Source organism: Pleurodeles waltl, chromosome 7 (assembly GCF_031143425.1).
Source record: "Pleurodeles waltl isolate 20211129_DDA chromosome 7, aPleWal1.hap1.20221129, whole genome shotgun sequence".
Lineage (NCBI taxonomy): Eukaryota > Metazoa > Chordata > Amphibia > Caudata > Salamandridae > Pleurodeles > Pleurodeles waltl.
The window spans coordinates 787,269,344-787,282,993 of record NC_090446.1 but is presented as its reverse complement, the minus strand read 5'-3'; the positions used below and the strand labels follow the sequence as shown (position 1 = coordinate 787,282,993).

General features: G+C 46.8%; 1 protein-coding gene across 1 annotated transcript in view; it reads left to right on the top strand.

Annotated features, from left to right (window-relative positions):
• The window catches only part of CTNNA1 (catenin alpha 1), a 712,178-nt gene that overhangs the window by 632,858 nt on the left and 65,670 nt on the right, over positions 1-13,650 (top strand). Inside the window, exon 15 of the mRNA XM_069199317.1 lies at positions 6,654-6,835. Within this exon, the coding sequence (XP_069055418.1) occupies positions 6,654-6,835 (182 nt within the window). The remainder of the gene's footprint in view (positions 1-6,653; positions 6,836-13,650) is intronic.

Below are 13,650 nucleotides of genomic sequence, written 5' to 3'. Positions count from 1 at the left end.
TGGGATCCTAATACTTAACTTGGTTGGGCACCTCCATTCTTATACCACATTCTTAGTATATGGTTTGCTCCCTCCCCTCAATAGGGTCCCATGTATTTCTATGCTTTTCCTGCTTGTTACAAAGTATATATTTTGTGTGTAGATATCTCCAAGTGGAGATATAGCAACATTAGTGTAGTCTTAATGTTGTAATGAAGAATTCTTTATTTTTGCAACACCTGGTGTGATTCGTTCTTGTGTTACAGTTACTAACTACTGTGGTATTGTAACAGCTTTACACTCTTCCAGGCTAAACCTGAGCTGCTCTCCACAGCTACCCCTAGAGAGCTTTTGTTATATAGGCACCACAACACTCACTAAGGGTTGCCTGGAATCAGTAAAGGGTGCCACACCATAGGGGTACACCATAAACTGAGCCATCCTCCTACAGTACTAACACACTATTTTTTGGTAGTGTGGGCGAGCAGTTAGGCTTATCAGAGTTGTAGGAATTTGTCTCTCTATATAGTGCACTAGAATGAAGTACACTGTGCAGAGTCTTTAGTGGATCCCCAATTGGTATTGCAGAGGCAAAAGTAGATTGGACTCATGCTCTATTTGTGGTAGTGTGGGCCAGCAGTTATACTGATCAGCGGGTAGTGCTAAGTATTTGTTGTAGTCTTAGGCACAATAAATGAGAGACACTCCAAGAATAAATCTGAGACCATTAAGAAAAATAACAATTATTTTTATATATGTTTCAAACCTGAGAACTTGGTACTCGGGCAAGTAGACTTTCAAGCATAAATACTTTGCAGTTTCAAAAAATAGACTTTTAGTGCAATTTTCAGAGTTCTCTCAATGTTATCCTATAGAGGAAAACAGTGTTCAGCAAACACTGGCTTAACAACAATTTACAGGGCCAATCTCAGAGAGTTAAGGTAAGTACTTGGCACTGATCAGACCCACACCAACAGGTCATACCAGGCGGCACTGAGGCAGTCAGGTGCAGTAAAGCGTTGGATGTCCAATGGTTTCCTATGGGGTTTGACCCTGTGATAAACAGGCTACAGGCTCTGGCTGGGAGGCCAGTCGGGGACAACAAACAGGTAGGTAGTAGGCTTGGGGGTCATAAGTACACCTTTGGTCCACTTCTCCTTTGCCCAGGACGTGACGGATGCAGTGGTGTCTTTAGACCTCTGGTTTTCACGTCCAGGAGCAGTCATGGTCTGGGTGGTCCTGTGTGTTGAGACTGAAGGTGTCGCAGGGGAGTCCAGCAGAGCTGGACCCAGGGTCGAGTGGACTCGAGCTTTTGGGAGCCTGGGGATGTTGTTGGCACTGGTGACCTTAGCTGGAGTCACAGGTGCAGTGGTTGCTGTAGCTGTCTGATTTTTCTCTCTCCACAAGCCTGTGGGAGGGGGAGGGGAGCTTCAGGTGTCTCTGGTGTCCGAGATGGGTGAGACCACACTGGTGTCGGTCTCGGTCTCTGAGCAGCTGGGGACCTACCTTGGCACTGTACTGGTTCTAGTTTCCAGAGTCCAGCAGCTGCAGAGTCTTCTATTTGGAGTTTTCTTCTTTCAGAGCAAGTCCGCCGCTCACAGGAGGCCCGAGTCTTTATAGAAGGCTGGCCGAGTCGGCTTTTGTTTTGCAGGATTCTTCGATGCAGGCAGGCTGGAGGGGCTGGGTGCAGGTCAGCTGTGGACACTACTTTTCAAATTCCTTCATCTTGTTTGGAGGGAATTAGGCCACTAGGTGGAGGATTTTGAAAAGTGGTGTCCACTTAAACTCATGCACCTTACAGTTGGGACTTGCATGAAGTGGATACTCCACTTAATTTAACTACTTTTCCACCTGCGCTGCCACCAAAAGTGGGGTCAGGATATGGGGGGAGGGGACGATCATCTCCATCTGGAGAGACCTGGGTCGCATTACATAGGCGGCAAGGACTTTGAAGCTCCTCTCCCTTGAATGTCCATCTCGTCTGAGAGGTCACACTTCTGCTCAGTGCAGGCTTTTGCCTCATGCCCTCGAGTGCGCTGGCTCTCACCTTGGGGGCGCAGAAAGAAGTCTGTGGTGGCTCAACTGGTCATGACCAATCAGCACAGCAGTAGCTGGGAGGTTTTCAGGGGGGCACTGCTAATGTGCCCTCTGTGTGCATTTAAAAAAAAAGATAAATCCATCACTTGGGTCAGTGAGGTTTATTATTCAGAGATGTTTGATACCAAACATCCCAGGATTCAGAGAAGCCATCCTGTAGCTGTGGAACTCGTAATGACCTGTGTCCAGCACATTCATTTAAAATAGCTTCTCTGTGCTTTTACCATGTCTGAGAATCGACAGCCAAAGCAGGGACATATCTGCTCATGCACATATGCCCTCACATGTAAGACACCCTGCCTTAGGGCTAGAGGGAAGTAACTTATATATATTGCATGCAGTGTTTAGGGGACATGGCACACAGACTGTGTCTGACTGTGATGGCATCAGTGTTGGTTCACCAACATGAGATGTTTGTTACCAAGTGTAAGGAAATGCCTCCTTGGCATGGTTACCCCTTGACTTTTTGCCTTTACTGATGCTATGTTTTGAATTGAAAGTGTGCTGAGGCCTGCTAACCAGGCCCCAGCACCAGTGTTCTTTCCCTAACCTGTACTTTTGTATCCACAATTGGCACACCCTGGCATCCAGATAAGTCCCTTGTAAATGGTACCCCTGGTACCAAGGGCCCTGATGCCAAGGAAGGTCTCTAAGGGCTGCAGCATGTCTTATGCCACCCTGGAGACCCCTCACTCAGCACAGACACACTGCTTGCCAGCTTGTGTGTGCTGGTGAGAACAAAACGAGTAAGTCGACATGGCACTCCCCTCAGGGTGCCATGCCAGCCTCTCACTGCCTATGCAGGTATAGATAAGTCACCCCTCTAGTAGGCCTTACAGCCCTAAGGCAGGGTGCACTATACCATAGGTGAGGGCACCAGTGCATGAGCACTGTGCCCCTACAGTGTCTAAGCAAAACCTTAGACATTGTAAGTGCAGGGTAGCCATAAGAGTATATGGTCTGGGAGTCTGTTTTACACGAACTCCACAGCACCATAATGGCTACACTGAAAACTGGGAAGTTTGGTATCAAACTTCTCAGCACAATAAATGCACACTGATGCCAGTGTACATTTTATTGTAAAATACACCCCAGAGGGCACCTTAGAGGTGCCCCCTGAAACCTTAACCGACTATCTGTGTAGGCTGACTGGTTCCAGCAGCCTGCCACAACCGAGACATGTTGCTGGCCCCATAGGGAGAGTGCCTTTGTCACTCTGAGGCCAGTAACAAAGCCTGCACTGGGTGGAGATGCTAACACCTCCCCCAGGCAGGAGCTGTCACACCTGGCGGTGAGCCTCAAAGGCTCACCCCTTTGTGCCAGCACCGCAGGACACTCCAGCTAGTGGAGTTGCCCGCCCCCTCCGGCCACGGCCCCCACTTTTGGCGGCAAGGCCGGAGAAAATAATGAGAATAACAAGGAGTCGTCACTGGCCAGTCAGGACAGCCCCTAAGGTGTCCTGAGCTGAAGTGACTCTAACTTTTAGAAATCCTCCATCTTGCAGATGGAGGATTCCCCAATAGGATTAGGGATGTGACCCCCTCCCCTTGGGAGGAGGCACAAAGAGGGTGTACCCACCCTCAGGGCTAGTAGCCATTGGCTACAAGCCCCCCAGACCTAAACACACCCTTAAATTTAGTATTTAAGGGCTTCCCTGAACCTAAAACTTTAGATTCGTGAAACTACAAGAAGAAGAAGACTGCTGAGCTAAAAAAAACCTGCAGAGGAAGAACAGAAGACACCAACTGCTTTGGCCCCAGACTTACCGGCCTGTCTCCTGCCTTCCAAAGAACCCTGCTCCAGCGGCGCTTTCCAAGGGACCAGCGACCTCTGAATCCTCTGAGGACTGCCCTGCTTCAAGAAAGACAAGAAACTCCCGAGGACAGCGGCACTGCTCCAAAAGAATGCAACTTTGTTTCAAGGAGCAGATTTAAAGACCCCTGCAACTCCCCGCAAGAAGCGTGAGACTTGCAACACTGCACCCGGCGACCCCGACTCGACTGGTGGAGAACCAACACCTCAGGGAGGACCCTCCGGCGACTCCCAAGACCGTGAGTAACCAAAGTTGTCCCCCCTGAGCCCCTACAGCGACGCCTGCAGAGGGAATCCCGAGGCTCCCCCTGACCGCGACTGCCTGAACTCCATTTCCCGACAGCTGGAAAAGACCCTGCACCCGCAGCCCCCAGCACCTAAAGGGACGGAACTCCTGTGCAGGAGTGACCCCCAGGAGGCCCTCTCCCTTGCCCAGGTGGTGGCTACCCCGAGGAGCCCCCCCCTTGCCTGCCTGCAACGCTGAAGAGATCCCTTGATCTCTCATTGAAAACCATTGTAAACCTGACGCGTGTTTGCACACTGCACCCGGCCGCCCCCGCGCTGCTGAGGGTGTACTTTTTGTGCTGACTTGTGTCCCCCCCCCCCCCCCCCCCCCACCCCCCGGTGCCCTACAAAACCCCCCTGGTCTGCCCTCCGAAGACGCGGGTACTTACCTGCTGGCAGACTGGAACCGGTGCACCCCCTTCTCTCCATTGAAGCCTATGTGTTTTGGGCACCTCTTTGACCTCTGCACCTGACTGGCCCTGAGCTGCTGGTGTGGTGACTTTGGGGTGGCTCTGAACCCCCAACGGTGGGCTACCTTGGACCAAGAACTGAAACCTGTAAGTGACTTACTTACCTGTGAAACCTAACAATACTTTACCTCCCCCAGGAACTGTGAAAATTGCACTAAGTGTCCACTTTTAAAACAGCTTATTGTGTTTTATGTAAAAAGTATACATGCTAATGTAATGATTCAAAGTTCCTAAAGTACTTACCTGCAATACCTTTCAAATTAGATATTACATGTAGAATTTGAACCTGTGGTTCTTAAAATAAACTAAGAAAATATATTTTTCTATAACAAAACCTATTGGCTGGATTTGTCCGAGTGTGTGTTCCTCATTTATTGCCTGTGTGTATGTACAACAAATGCTTAACACTACTCCTTTGATAAGCCTACTGCTCGACCACACTACCACAAAATAGAGCATTAGTATTATCTCTCTTTGCCACTATCTTACCTCTAAGGGGAACCCTTGGACTCTGTGCATACTATTCCTTACTTTGAAATAGTGCATACAGAGCCAACTTCCTACACCAAGCATCCCTATCTTCAGTGAAGCCATCATGTAGCTGGGGAACTCGTAGTGACCAGTGTCCAGCACGGGTTTAAAATGACTTCCGTGGTCACTTATGTCTGAGAATCGACAGAGACATAGCAGGGGCATATCTGCTTGTGCAGATACGACCTCACATGTAAAATAATGCTGTAAGGCTTGTTAGAGGGGTTACTTACAAATATTGCATGCAGTGTTAGGGGACAGGGCACACAGGCCGTGTACCATGTCAACACGCATCCTGCAATGGTAGCCTGCCATGTGCTGAGTAAAGGGTTCCTTGGAGTGGCAGAGTTCTTACTGCAGCCCTTAGGGGACCCTCTTGAGTACCTCATGCCCTAGGTACCAGGGGTACCATTTGCTAGAGATTTAGAGAGGGTGCTAAAGGTTTGGCCAGTTGGAGAAACAACTGTGCAGTTTTGGGTGAAGAGACCTGGCACTGGGGACCTGGTTAGCGGGAACCCAATGCACTTTGTCGAAATTACATCATATACCAGGCAAAAAGTGGGGGCTAACCATGCCAAAAAGGGTGCTTTCCTTCAAGTAGTTCTTAGCCTGTTGTGCATGGGCCCCGGGGGATAGCAAAGCCTCCTCAGGGGTTTCCATGACTGCTTAGAAAATTAATATTAAAATATTAATCCTTTATATGAATCAAGTGGCTAAATGTAGAATTGAAAATTTTAAAACATACTGTAAATATCAAGGAATTTTAAATTGTAGACTAAAAATTAAATTGGTATCCTCAGATTGATTCGTGGGAGCAGTGCAGGTGCATCAAAAAAAATATGGAAGATGTGTGGCTTCAGTTGAATTTAGAAAAGCTCCAACCTTCCTATTTTTGTTAATTTATATTTGTTTGCAAATTAAAGCAAAATGTGTTTTCATTTTTGTCTTTGTTTGAAGGATTGTTTCTGTATTTTTTGAGGTTCAAATCAACAATGTTTAGGCGGGGTCCTGGGCTTCCAGTAATGACTTGGAGGTGGGCTGCCTTCTGATTCCAATAATGATTCAGTGGGGGTTCTCTGGTTCCAGTAATGATAAAGCACGGGTCTACAGAAGTCAAAAGTTTGAGAACCACTGAAGTACATTATCAGTTGCAAGTAATTGCTATTTTCTGACTACACCGTTTAAGAAGTAGGGATGTTGTAAGAGCATCTTTCTAAAGAATCATGTACAAAAATCTTAAAGGCTAACCTGTAACCCTTTACCTTCTACTGAAAATACAGCAAACCCCATTGAAATGACTTGATGACATTATTGTGCACTTACTATTATTGCTTGTTCATCCGTGTATTATGCAAACAGTTTAATTCAATAATTGTTTACATATTCCTTTTGCACAATGTTAAAAGTAGAGTGTTTCTCACATGAAAATCCATATAATTAAAATCCTGTGTGGGGTTCTTTTCCCCAATCCTGTTTTAGGCTATAATGGCTCAGCTTCCACAGGAGCAGAAAGCCAAAATTGCTGAGCAAGTTGCCAGCTTCCAGGAAGAAAAGAGTAAGCTAGATGCGGAGGTATCCAAATGGGATGACAGTGGTAATGACATCATTGTTCTTGCAAAACAAATGTGTATGATCATGATGGAGATGACAGACTTTACCAGGTGAGTTGGAGTGGCTTTGCACTTACTTATATGATGTGTGAATCACCTCATCTGTTTTTTTTTTTTCCTTAGCTGTTTGTGATCATAAGGTCCCCATGTTTAGTTTCTTGACCTGCCTGTCTTTGGTACAATAGCTTCTCAATTTGTTCTCTTATGCAATCACAGACACCATTACAGTTGTTGACACCTCCCCCCCCCCCCCCCCCCTTTTTTTTTTTTTACCTTTAAATATGGTCTTTTACTCTGCCCTCGAGTGGTCTGAAATTTTATAAAATATCACTTGTTTCCATTGGTGCCATGCACTGAGGTGACAGCGTATAGAAGTATTATAGGTGTATGAGGCTGCTGATATCCTCTCTGCAAGAAGCTGGCCTGGTGTGTGGTGATCACCTATGGTGTTATCACCTTATACCAGGTCATGGTATCCCCTGTTAGTGAGGTTTAGTCAGTGTCTAGAAGCCAGGCGCTCTAGAGGGAGCTATGGATGAGCAGACAAGACCTATCTAGGAGACATGCAAAGCTTATGCAATACCACTTCGTCACACAGCACTTGCACACTTGAAAAGAACCACACAGTGTTACAAACATAAAGGTACTTTATTATAGTGACACAAATACTAAAATACTGTATAGGCAATACTCTACTAGCAGGTGAGTAAACACACTATTATATAAACATTAGTAATCAGAAATGGGCATAGAAAGCAATAGAAAACAGTGAAATGACAGTAAACAGTAGAGGTCCTAGGGGGAGACCACACCATATGCTAAAAAGAATGGAATGTGAAAGGCAGACCCCCACCTAGGTAAGTGTAATCTGGAGAGGGGAGCTGGAGGAACTAGGAACCCCACAAGGTAAGTACCATAGTGTCCCCCAGCGAACAGGAGAGAAGAGGTAAATACCTATTTTTCCCAAACCCACAGGTAAACTTTGTAAAAGGACTGTGCAAGACCCAAACAAGACTGGAAGAAACAGAAGTTGGATGCTGACAGAAGAGGACCTGAAAATAAAGGGGACCAAGTCCAGTTTCAGTTGTGGTGTCCGGTTGGGGCAGGAGCCACTACCCACCCTTCTGGAGGTGCAGGACCAGGTTGCCGGCGAAGACCAGGAGTTGGCTGTGCAGCACAGGAGAAGAGACCAGGAGTGATGCGGTCGATGTCCCATTTCGGAAGAAGAATTGCAGTCGGAAAGAGGTGTGGAAAAAAAAACAACAAGCCTTGGCAAGGGAAAGAGTTGCAGAGCTCCTGGGGACTTGGAAGGTCCGAGGGGACTCAACCCAACGTGGGGAGTCCCAGACGATCCTCAGCACTGAGGAGAGCCAGAAGTCGAGGATGCAGCCCCCACAGGCAACTCACTGGCAGCAGGGACACAAGTTGCAGTGAGGCTATAGGAAGTTGGCTCTGTATATACTATTTCAAAGTAAGGAATAGTATGCACAGAGTCCAAGGGTTCCCCTTAGAGGTAAGATAGTGGCAAAAAGAGATCATTCTAATGCTCTATTTTGTGGTAGTGTGGTCGAGCAGTAGGGTTATCAGAGGGTAGTGTTAAGCATGTGTTGTACGATGTCAGGCTGATGGAACGAACTCCATTTAGTTTTTGCCCTCTGTCTCACGCCAACTTCCCATACATCAACCAACACTCTGTGTGTATTCTGTCTTCCTCCGGATCACAGAGAAGAAAGCTGTGAAGCATGCCAATCCTTCCACTTGAAGAAAACTCTTAGGTATCGAAGAGCATGTTGGTTGGAGATGGTGTCCAGGTCGTCGGAACAAACGCCCAACATTTTCGGAGAAGAACAAGCTCAGTCTGCAATTTCCATATCAGACTGTGATTCCGAACAAGATTTGGATGGACACAGCCAATTGCTTCCAGCGGCGCAGACCAAAAAGACTTCTGCACTGGTCTTGGGTCCACCACTGCTTGCTGGCGATGATCGGACCTGAAAAGCACATGCGGATGACCATCCTTCTGGTTTGACTCTGAAAAACCAAAGTGCATTCGGCGCCGAACGAACAGCGTGTGTAGGAAGTTGGCTCAGTATTATACTATTTCAAAGTGAGAGTTAGTGTGCACAGAGTCCAAGGGTTCCCCTTAGAGGTAAGATAGTGGCAAAAAGAGATAATTCTAATGCTCTATTTTGTGATAGTGTGGTCGAGCAGTAGGCTTATCAGAGGGTAGTGTTAAGCATGTGTTGTACACACACAGGCAATAAATGAGGAACACACACTCAAAGACAATTCCAGGCCAATAGGTTTTTATATAGAAAAATATATTTTCTAAGTTTATTTTAAGAACCACAGGTTCAAGATTTACAAACAATACTTTAAATGAAAGGTATTTCACTCAGGTATCTTAGGAACTTTGAATCATCACAATAGCATGTACGGTTTTGACAAAAATGGCAATAAGCTATTTTGAAATTGGACACAGTGCAAAAATCAACAGTTCCTGGGGGAGGTAAGTAAATGTTAAGTTCACAGGTAAGTACAACACTTACAGGGTTCAAAGTTGGGTCCAAGGTAGCCCACCGTTTGGGGTTCAAGGCAATCCCAAAATTACCACACCAGCAGCTCAGGGCCGGTCTGGTGCAGAGGTCAAAGTGGTTCCCAAAACATATAGGCTTCAATGGAAATAGGGGTACCCCGGTTCCAGTCTGCCAGCAGGTAAGTACCCGTGACTTCGGAGGGCAGACCTGGAGGGTTTTGTAGGGCACCGGGGTGGGGGGGGGGGGGGGGACACAAGCAGGCACAGAAAGTATACACTCAGCGGCACAGGGGCGGCCGGGTGCAGAGTGCAAACAGGTGTCGGGTTTGTAATAGGATTCAATGGGCAGACCCGGTGGTCTCTTCAGCGATGCAGGCAAGGGGGGGGGGGCTCCTCTGGGTAGCCACCACCTGGGCTAGGAAGAGGGCCGCCTGGGGGTTGCTCCTGCACTAAAGTTCGGTTCCTTCAGGTCCTGGGGGCTGCGGGTGCAGTGCCTTCCAGGGGTCGGGTTCCTTGAAGCAGGCAGTCGCGGTCAGGGGGAGCTTCGGGATTCCCTCTGCAGGCTTCACTGTGGGCGCTCAGGGGGGTCAACTCTGGCTACTCACAGGCTCGCAGTTGCCGGGGAGTCCTCCCTGTAGAGTTAGTTTTCTGCAGGTCGAGCCGGGGGCGTCGGGTGCAGAGCGGAAAGTCTCACGCTTCTGGCAGGAAACGTGTGGTCTTTAAAAATTGCTTCTTTGTTGCAAAGTTGCAGGTTTGTTGAACAGGGCCGCTGTTCTTGGAGCTTCTTGGTCCTTTTAGATGCAGGGTAGTCCTCTGAGGCTTCAGAGGTCGCTGGACCCTGGGGGATGCGTCGCTGTTGCAGTTTTTCTTGAAGTGGGGAGACAGGCCGGTAGGGCTGGGGCCAAAGCAGTTGGTGTCTCTGTCTTCTCTGTAGGGCTTCAGGTCAGCAGTCCTTCTTCGTCTTCAGGTTACAGGAATATATCTTCCTCGGTTCTGGGAGACCCTAAATACTCAATTTAGGGGAGTGTTTAGGTCTGGGAGGATAGTAGCCAATGGCTACTAGCCCTGAGGGTGGCTACACCCTCTTTGTGCCTCCTCCCGGTGGGGAGGGGGTCACATCCCTAATCCTATTGGGGGAATCCTCCATCTTCAAGATGGAGGATTTCTAAGAGTCAGAGTCACCTCAGCTCAGGACACCTTAGGGGTTGTCCTGACTGGCCAGTGACTCCTCCTTGTTTTTCTCATTATCTCCTTCAGCCTTGCTGCCAAAAGTGGGGGCAGTGGCCAGAGGGGCGGGCATCTCCACTAGCTGGGATGCCCTGTGGCGCTGTAACAAAAGGGGTGAGCCTTTGAGGCTCACCGCCAGGTGTTACAGTTCCTGCAGGGGGAGTTGAGAAGCACCTCCACCCAGTACAGGCTTTCTTCCTGGCCACAGAGTGACAAAGGCACTCTCCCCATGTGGCCAGCAACATGTCTGGTGTGTGGCAGGCTGGCAAAAACTAGTCAGCCCACACTGGAACTCGGGTATGTTTTCAGGGGGCATCTCTAAGGTGCCCTTTGAGTGTATTTTTACAATAAAGTGCACACTGGCATCAGTGTGCATTTATTGTGCTGAGAAGTTTGATACCAAACTTCCCAGTTTTCAGTGTAGCCATTATGGGGCTGTGGAGTTTGTTTGACAAACTCCCAGACCATATACTCTTATGGCTACCCTGCACTTACAATGTCTAAGGTTTTGCTTAGACACTGTAGGGGCATAGTGCTCATGCATATATTCCCTCACCTGTGGTATAGTGCACCCTGCCTTAGGGCTGTAAGGGCTGCTAGAGGGGTGACTTACCTATGCCACAGGCAGGGTGAGGTTGGCATGGCACTCTGAGGGGAGTGCCATGTCGACTTAGTCCTTTTCTCCCCACCAGCACACACAAGCTGTGAGGCAGTGAGCATTTGATGTGTGAGGGGTCCCTAGAGTGGCGTAAGACATGCTGCAGCTCTTAGAGACCTTCCCTGGCATCAAGGCCCTTGGTACCAGTTACAGGGGACTTATCTGATTGCCAGGGCTGTGCCAATTGTGGAAGCAAAGGTACAGTTTAGGGAAAGAACACTGGTGCTGGGGCCTGGTTAGCAGGCCTCAGCACAATTTCAAATCATAACTTGACATCAGCAAAGGCAAAAGGTCAGGGGGTAACCATGCCAAGGAGGCATTTCCTTACACGCATTCATCCCAATTGTCCCTTCTAGCCCAAACAATATGGAAATGGGCAGTTCACAATCCGATTTACTTGCTAGCGGAATACATCCCAGGGATACTCAGCCAGCTAGCAGACCTACTAAGCAGGACACAACAACAAATACACAATTGGAAAATTCACTCACAGGTACTTCAACAGTACTTTCAAGTGTTGGGAACACCAGACATAGACCTTTTTTCAACAAGCAAACACAAAATCCCAAAACTTCGCATCCAGACACCCACACCCTCTGTCCAAGGACAATGCTCTGTGGATCAACTGGTCAGGGATATTTGCTTACGCTTTTCTGCCTCTCCCATTAATTTCATTTCTGGTCAACAAACTGCATCACACCGCTCTCACCATGATACTTATAGCTCCCATGTGGGCATGACAACAGTGGTATACAACACTTCTGGATCTGTCAGTAGTACCCCATCACAAACTTTCAAATAGACCAGATTTGTTAACACAGAACAATAGACAAATCAGGCATCCCAATCCCAGTGTACTTAACTTAGTGATTTGGCTTCTGAGGTCATAGCGTTTAGATACTTGCACCTTCTATTAGAATGTATGGAAGTTCTAAAGCAAGCATGCAAACCAACAACTAGACAATGCTATGCTAACAAGTTGAAAAGGTTTGTTTACTACTGTCAACCTAAAAATATAGATCCACTTAAAGTATCAATAGAAGATATTGTATGTTACCTGCTTCATTTACAAAAGGCAAATTTAGCTTTTTCCTCTATTAAAATTCATCTCACCGCTATATCAGCGTACTTATAAGCAATACAACATACTTCTCTCTTCAGAGTCCCTGTCATAAAAGCCTTTATGGAAGGACTTAAGCGTATTATTCCACCAAGAACCCCACCAGTTCCTGCATGGAATCTCAATATTGTACTCACAAGATTATTGGGACCACCATTCGAGCCCATACATTCATGTGATATTCAATTTCTCACATGGAAAGTTGCTTTCTTAGTAGCAATTACTTCATTAAGAAGTGAGTGAAATACAAGCATTCACTCTTGAGGAACCTTTTTTCCAAGTACACAAACATAAAGTTGTACTTACGACAAATCTGAAATTTTTGCCAAAAGTAGTTTCTCCTTTTTATATTAACCAATCAGTGGAATTGCCAGTCTTCTTTCCACAGCCAGACTCAACTGCTGAAAGAGCTTTTCACACTCTTGACCTTAAACGAGCTCTAATGTATTATGTTGACAGAACAAAAGAATTTAGGAAAACTAAACAGCTTTTTGTTGCTTTCCAACAGCCATATAAAGGAAATTCTATCTCTAAATAAGGATTAGCTAGATGGATTGTAAGATGTATTCAGAAATGTTATATTAAAGCAAAAAGACTGATAACTTCTAAACCACATTCCACTAGGAAAAAGATGCTTCTATGGCATTTTTAGGAAACGTACCAATGGCAGACATATGCAGAGCTGCCACATGGTCCACACCACATACATTCACAAAATATTACTTTGTGGATGTATTATCAAAGCAACAGGCCAACGGTTGGTCAAGCAGTATTTTAAACACTATTTCAAACCACTTCAACCTCTACATGCTAGCCACCGCTTTATTGGTAGAAGGACTGATTTTTAGTCTGCGCATAGCATGTGTATCTGCAGCTACACATGCCATCGGACGGAAAATGTCACTCACCCAGTGTACATCTGTTCATGGCATGTAGTGCTGCAGATTCACATGCGTCCTCCCTCCTACCCGGAAGCCTGTAGTCATTGCAGTACTTATTTGTACATATGTATATATATTTACATTTGTATGGACATCTTATTTACTTATTACATTTAGTTGTACATTTACATTCTTTCACTCTATCACTCCTTCCTAAACCCTTCAGCGGGAAAACAATCTAACAAAGGAGTCAATGCCCATGTGCACTATCACCGAGAGGGGGAGTCGCTCGATCCTGTGACTCGACAAAATACTTCTTCGAAGAAAAACAACTTGTAACACTCCGAGCCCAACACTAGATGGCTGACAACTATGCACAGCATGTGAATCTGCAGCACTACATGCCACGAACAGATATACACTGGGTAAGTTACATTTTCTATA